Source organism: Equus asinus, chromosome 19 (assembly GCF_041296235.1).
Source record: "Equus asinus isolate D_3611 breed Donkey chromosome 19, EquAss-T2T_v2, whole genome shotgun sequence".
In the NCBI taxonomy this organism is placed as follows: Eukaryota; Metazoa; Chordata; class Mammalia; order Perissodactyla; family Equidae; genus Equus; species Equus asinus.
Window position 1 is genome coordinate 10100625 of NC_091808.1, and position 7695 is coordinate 10108319.

Below are 7695 nucleotides of genomic sequence, written 5' to 3' on the forward strand. Positions count from 1 at the left end.
CTCATCTGGGATCAGGGCAAACCAGAGCTATTTAAAATCTTATCAAAAAAATGCAAACTAATCTTGATTCATTTCCTGCCCTGATTTGCTTCAGGTAATTTGCCTCATTATTTTACCTGCCTAGCAGAGGCGTGGGGCTTACCCTCATGTGGAAGAGAACGACATCTGGAGGTCTATATCTTGTGTACACAATGTCTGGCATTCAATCAGAAATAATTAATGTCAAAAGATAGGACTAGAGGACACAAGAGACATGATAGAAGCAGATGCCCAGATGATTCAGAGATGGGAGCTAGCACACGAAATCTATGACTAAAATGGTGAAGAAAATGGATGAAAAGATGGAGAAAATAAAGAGTTAGACAATTCCACCAGAGAACTGGAACCCATAGAAAACAATCAAATGAAAATTTTAGACCTGAAAAATACAATTTCTTAAATTAAACTTAGTGGAAAGATTCAGCAGAAGATTGGTCTAAAAAAATTAGTGAATTAACTGACTAGAAGATATCCAACTGAAGTACGAAAACTATAAAAATGGAAAAATCCAGAAAAGTGTGTAAGGAATATGTGAGAAACAGTCAAAAAGTCTAATATAATCTGCATTTGAGTCCTAGAAAGGGAGAGGAGGGAGCTGAGGGGAGGGCAGAAGAAATATTTGAAGAGTTAGTGGTGAAAAATTTTCCAAAACGGATAAAAAACATCAACCGCAAATTCAAGAAACTCTCAAAACCTCAACAGGATAAATGCAAAATAAAAACAATCAAAAAACCTCCCAACAAACAAACAAATTTAGACTCACTACGCTATAAATGCTAAGAGAAAAATCTTAGAAGCAGTCGGAAAAATACTTCACGAGCCAAAACAAAACCTCAAGCCATAAACTTTGAAAAATGGCAGTTAATCGACCAGTCAGTCAATGACCATAAGTTTCTGGTGTGGTGGGGCAGGATTCCAAAAACCTTAATACCTCACAACTCCCAGAAGCAATGCAGCTTTCTGTCGAAAAAGCTTAAAAGTTGGAAAAAGCATTTTAAAAGGTTATTAATCATTGAAGAGATGAAACTGCGGTAAGGATTTATAATGCAAAAGTAAAGAGGAAGCAGAAACAGGTAAGCACGCACAGAACCAGTTTTGATCGTGGGCATTCGCTGATCCCAGAGAATCAGGTCCTCAGATCTGACAGCCCTAAGGGGCGAGAGGGACAGAGATGAAGTCTAGAGTCCACACCGGGTAGAAGACCTACAGGAGTCCAGACCACGACCATCACATCTGCACAGACGATAAAGGAGAGGGGGCAGCTCTGACCTGGAATTGCTCCCCAGTAAACCACTTGGGTTCCTCCAGCTTCCCTCAGGCCCTGACCCTGTGATAAAGTGTTCCTGGACGGGTTGTGCCCTCAGGCACCTGGACCTGGGCCCAGCAAACAGAAATCCTTTCCAAAGACTGTACCTCCACTGCAGGCCTAAATTTTACCCATAAACAATTTTTTATTTTATTTATTTTACTTTTTTTAGGAAGATTAGCCCTGAGCTAACTACTGCCAATCCTCCTCTTTTTGCTGAGGAAGATTGGCCCTGAGCTAACATCCATGCCCATCTTCCTCTACTTTATATGTGGGATGCCTGCCACAGCATGGCTTGCCAAGCGGTACCATGTCCGCACCCAGGATCCGAACTGGCAAAGCCCGGTCCTCTGAGAAGCAGAACGTGCGCATTTAACTGCTGCGCCACCGGGCCGGCCCCCGCCCCCTGCCATAAACAATTTTTAAAATACAATTCCAATACCCAGTCAAAGATAATCAGCAAAATAAGCAAAACAATCGTTGTGAATAGACTGTGGAAAGGGAAAAATAGCAACTTTATAGTAGAAAAGTCTGGCAAACACCACCTAAACCAAATGATCAAGGTGACCATCCCTGGTGATGTCAGGTTGACATATCCCCTGATAAATATGACAAGGAGGGCACTTCATCTCTGTGGTATTCCTTCATAAAACCCATAACCCCAGTCTAACCACGAGAAAAACACCAAGATGAACCCAAATTGAAAGACATTCTACAAAATGCCTGATGAGTATTCTTCAAATTGTTGAGGTCATGAAAGACAAGGAAAGACTGAAAAACTGTCACAGACCAGAAGAGAATAGGTGACAAGGTGGCTAAATGCAATGTGGTACCCTGCACTGAATCCTGGAACAGAAAACAACAAAAGTGGAAAAACCGATGAAATTGAAAAAAGTCTGGGGTTTAGTTAAGAGTGATGTACCAACGCTGTTTTTTTAGTTTTGACAAATGTACCACAGTGACATAAGAGGATCAATCACAGGAAATGAAAGTGGGTGTGCAGTATAGAGAAAATTCTGTACTATCTTTGCAACTTTTTCATAAATATAAAATTATTCCAAAGTAAAAAGTTTATTTAAAAAAAACTTTATGCGTGAGAACAGGAGAAACAACAGAAAACAGGGCCATATTGAAAGCATCAGATGCCAACTATAAAACTTCTTTAACCTGTGTAACTCTTTTATTAGGAAAGAAAACCTACAGCAAACATCATCCATAATTGTGCAACGACAAAAGCTTTCCCTTTGGGATTGAGATCAACATACAGATGATGACTATCATTACTTGTATTCACCATAACACCAGAAGTCCCAGCCAAGACAATAAGGCAAGAAAAAGAAGTAATAAATATAAGGATTAGATTGGAAGAAACAAAACTGTCATTATGTAAACATTATGTAAATTTGTATATATGCATTTATATCTCCCAAGTCGATTGGACTCTGTACAGCAGAGCAGATCCCTGCCCGGTCTTTTTGTGCCATCCTCTCAGCTTCCGGTGCTCTATCAGACAATACTCCGCTGCTATTCATAGGGTTTTCTTGGCCAATTTTTTTGGAAGTGAGTGCCACGTCTTTCTTCCTGGTCTGTCTTAATCTGGAAACTCTACTGAAACCTGTCCACCATGGGTGACCCTGCTGGTATTTGAAATCCCAGTAGCAGAGCTTTCAGCATCACAGCAACACGCAGCTGCCACACAGTATGACAACTGACAGACGCATGGCATGTGTGGTTCCTTGACCAGAAATCAACCCGGGCCACGGTGAGAGCGCCAAATCTTAACCACTAGAACACCAGGGCTGGCTTATATTTCCATGTAAGTCTTTAGAATTAAAAAGAGTTTGGGGCCGGCCCTGGGGCCGAGGGTTAAGTTCGTGTGCTCTGCTTTGGCCGCCAAGGGTTTCGCTGGTTCGGATCCTGGGTGCGGACATGGCACCGCTCATCAGGCCATGTTGAGGCGGCATCCCACATACCACAACTAGAAGGACCCACAACTAAAATATACAACTACGTACTGGGGGGATTTGGGGAGAAAAAGCAGAAAAAAAAAAGAAGATTGGCAATAGTTGTTAGCCCAGGTGCCAATCTTTAAAAAACAAAAGAGTTTGGCAAAGATTCAATTTATTTTTATATCTCAGTAACAAACAGCTAGAAAGTTGATTTTAATACCATAAAGATATCAAATCTCTATGAATAAATCTAGAAGAAGTACAAGACCTCTAGGAAGAAAAACGTATATTTTACTAAAAATATTTTTAATTAGAAATATATGTATACCATGTTAATGAGATAGAAGACACAATATCACGAAGCTGTCACTTCACTTCAGATTGATCTATAGATTCAAGGCAATCCTACACAAAATCCCAGCGAGATTTTGATGAGCTGATTTGGAGACACAAAGGCCTAGATGCTTTGGAAAAAGAAAAGAGGACGGAAGGTTTACTCCCCAGTTATCAAGGGCTCATGTGGAAGGTGGTCATTACGACCGTGAGGTACTGGGATAAGGAGGGGCTCTCCTAGGCAACCACAAAGAGAGAGACAGAAACAGACGTGCGTATATGGCAAGGAAATGTGAAAAAACATCTCCCCAGATGAAGACGTGTAAACAGTGGGTGAGGGGAGAGCTACCCAGCTCGAGCATGAGTGACATGAGCTGTAGAACATGGCAGGCAGGTGAAAAACAAGGTAACGCAACACAGAAACCAAACCGCAGACACAATCAACCGGGAAGAATAACCCAGAGGGCGAGGAAGACACCCCCAAAGCACTCACCATCACACAAACCTAAATAAATAGAGCAGCTGTGTGAAGACGGGATGATAAAGTAACAAGTGTGGATTAAAGCGGAGCTTGCAGAGCTGTACAAACAAATTAAGATCACCCCTAAAATAAACACAATCAACTTAAAAAAATTGGAAATAGCAAGAAACCAAAAAACTACTAAAAATTAAATGACTGTCATGGACGAAGAGTTTGAAACAACCATTATGAACACAAAACAGAAAACAAAAGGGGTAAAAGTATTAGTGGGCAGATAAAAGCTGTGAAGGCTAAAGTTGTGCCAACGGAAGAATAATTTTAGCCAAAAATCAAAAAAGAAAGTTTTTGGAGATACTAGAGAAGAAACTTTCCCTGAAGTAAAGTTAGAATGGAACCTGCCACCCTGAAGAAGATGGCGTGCATGGAATTCACCAGTAACTTTCTGCCTGGCTTTATTTATTTATAATAACAAGGGTGCACCTGCCTTATAAAATCAATGCTATAATAAGACTATACTTTAATTTTTTATTTTTATTTATTTATTTTTGCTAAGGAAGATTCGCCGTGGGCTAAAGATAAAGTTAAAAGACAAAGAAACTATATTTATAACTTTTAGAATATTTTGCAAATTTTCCTTTATTGTTAAAGACAGGACTATCACCTCAACTGAATAACACTGGCAATAAATAAACTATCAATTCATAGAAGAGGAAACTTAAATGGCCAATAAACAGTGTTCAACCTCCCATGTAATGTGGAGAATGCAAATTAAGAAGCAGCTCCTTATCCACCACCTTTGCAAAGTTTGGGTGCGGCGAGGTGGCTCATCTCATTTGCTATTAGTAGGAGCATATAGCGGTTCAGCCACTTAGAAAGGCAACATGGCAGGATCTATAAACAAGTATATATTAGTATCCTTTGCCTCAACAATTCTACTTTTTTGGTTATTGACACAAGACAAATATACTTATATGTGCAAAAATGTAAAGAAATATATAGTTGTTATCATGGCTGGTTGGTAAAAGTGAACAATTGAAAATGACCTAAATGTCCATTACTGCGGGAGAATGGTTTAAAAATTATGGTCTGTCGATTCTGTGGACTAGCACGTAGCTGTTAAAAGAGTGAGATAGATCTCTGCGATTACTAAGGTGATCTCTATGATTTTCACTATTAAAATAAGTGAAAACTCGAAATGCAAAATGGCATACACAATATAATCTCATTTATTAAAAAAATAAGCACACAAATTGTGTATTTAAGAAAATGAGTTATATACGTAAATGCATAGAAAAAGATCTGGAAGGTTATGCCCACAATGCTTAGCAGGACCAGGCACGGAAGCTGCTGGGGGGCGGTTGGTGAACAGGGCTTTTTTCCTCTATATACTTCCGTGTCACCTGAAATTTTATGAACAAGAATGTATAATGTATTTCTTTTGTATTAAAAAACCAAAAGATTAAAAATATTAAGTACTGTTATTTCTGAGCCATTACTAGAGAAAAAGATAGGATTTCTGCCATTTTCCTTGTCAGAAGTATAACCCGTTCTAGAACAAAAAATCAAAGTGAAAATGAAAACACCCAGCCTGCACTAGTCTTTGGCATCTTGGGCCTTTCTCTTCCTTTTACTTTCTTCCATCAAGATCAGTGGAGGAAGAGCCCAGACTCCCAGCCAGAGACGGGAACAGGCCCAGAGCTGACCGAGGCTGGCACACGGAACAGGTACGAGACCCCAGCACCCAGTGTTTGAAAAGAAGTCAGGGGTTTACCCTGAATTTTATATTCTCTAAACTCCCTTCCTTGAAATGACCGATGTGAAGGTAGAGGAGGTTTGAGGAAAATGAGAGGATTCAGAGGTCGCGAGGAAGAAGAAATCCTGCCACAAAGCCTCATAAAGGACAGCTGACTTCAGATAGGCCCGACAGCTGAGCGGTAGTTATAAAACAACAGTCACGTGCCTTGTGGCAACCGGACTCACACCAGCAGGCGGCCTGCTGCAGTTTTAAACTCTGATGTCCTCATTACATGTGCCTGCATTTCATTATATTGCACGTGAGCGTTCTTGTAAAGCAGGTCTAGAGAACAGGTTTAGTTTAGTGTCTAAACAGCAGCCTCTGAAGCAGCAGCGTGGCCAGAGAGAAAGGTAAACGAAAGGGGGGTAAAGACTGACCTGGCGCTGAAGTTGCTGCCCCCACTGGCCATCTTGCCGCCCCAGGGCCCTGCCTGGACTGGAGCTTGGCCTCTGAACCTGCAGTCTCCCCAGCCTGGGTCCAGGGTGGCTGCTGAGCCCTGAGCAGGAAGTCTGAACCAACTCACCCAGAGAGAGCTCCGCCCAAATGGGGAAAAAGAGAAGTGAAAGTAGCTCAGTGTGTGGTGCAGAGGCTCTCTTCCTCCTCCTGCAGCTTCACCGTGGTGCTCAGCGATCACGTGGATCACGTCGCAGCAGGAATGCAGAACAAGCAGTGACAGTCAGGGCCTGGAGGGTTGGGGAAAGAGGAGCAGAGCCAGCCCCCAGGAGTCACTTGTTTGTGCAAAGACACCAGAAACACCTGTATGGAGCCCCCTGTCCTCAGCTGCTGTGCCTTCTAAGAGGGTGTCAGAGTTTACATGGGGTGGCTATGCCCCTTCCCCTTGTCGACATGGCTGTTGGGGAGAGGGAAAGACAGGAATTGCAAATCTTCTTGCCAGTGAGAGAGCCTGGACCTGACAGAGGTAGGTCCCAGTGTGTGGACACAGAGCTGGAGAGAGCGCAAATGCTCAGCACCATAACCTGGGGAGAATGTTCTCAGTGTTCCTAGAAATCAGAAGAGAAATCTTCAAGGCCCTGGGGCCAGAGGCTGGAGCAAGTTGGTGATTATGGTTAACATCATGGTGAACATCTTCAGTGCAGGGGTTTATGGTGCCCTGACTCTGGGGCTGCTTCATAACTGCAGCCAGGAATGGTGTGGAGAAACCTCAAAAGAAGTCACTGGAATGCCGAGAGGGCAAAGGCTTCTCTTTGGATGGAGATGGAGGTTGGAACTGAGATGATCTAGAAATGAAAGGGCAGGTGACCCCACCTGAGAGGGTGACCCTTGGTGGGGTTGTATCTGTCCACGGATTTTTCACTCACCTTCTGAGTCATTATTCCAGAAAGGATGAGAAGTGACCTAGAGACATATTTTACATCAGTATAAAAGGAAATTACATTTGGAAATGCAGGGGAAGTTTTCTTCCCTCTCTCCACTTCTGTTCTTTCTTTTCCCAAAGGAGTGGACATCGACCTGGTTGGAACAGATTCCAGGACACTGAGGGGATGTCTTTACCTGTGGGCAAGGCCTGTGTGTTCCAGGTGCTACATACACCTGGATCTCTCTCTCTGTCTCCCTCTCGCTCTGTGGGGTGGAAGGGCTGATAAGCTAAACCTCTGTTGGGCATGACTGTCCTCTGCTCCTGGTCTCTGTGGGGCATGTGGCCCAGACACAGCCTGGTACAGATGACGCCAGAGTCTTGTTACTGCACCAGGGTCATTTTTTCCCACTGCCCAGAAAGCCAAACACTGAGATGATGAGATTGCAGCAGAGAGAGGGTTTAATCAAAAGGCAG

At 42.6% G+C, this 7695-nt stretch overlaps 1 protein-coding gene across 20 annotated transcripts in view; it reads right to left on the bottom strand.

Moving 5' to 3' along the window:
• The window catches only part of SP100 (SP100 nuclear antigen), a 92009-nt gene extending 85566 nt beyond the window's left edge, over window positions 1-6443 (bottom strand). For 18 of the 20 annotated variants that reach the window (XM_070489444.1, XM_070489443.1, XM_070489438.1 and 15 more), the window contains exon 1: window positions 6281-6441. In XM_070489444.1, coding sequence (XP_070345545.1) covers window positions 6281-6312 — 32 coding nt within the window. In that variant the 5' untranslated portion in view covers window positions 6313-6441. Of the gene's footprint in view, window positions 1-6280 lie in introns of all 20 variants that reach the window. The other 2 variants (XM_014836015.3, XM_070489441.1) reach the window with 2 other exon arrangements.
• Between the last annotated feature and the right edge of the window lie 1252 nt (window positions 6444-7695).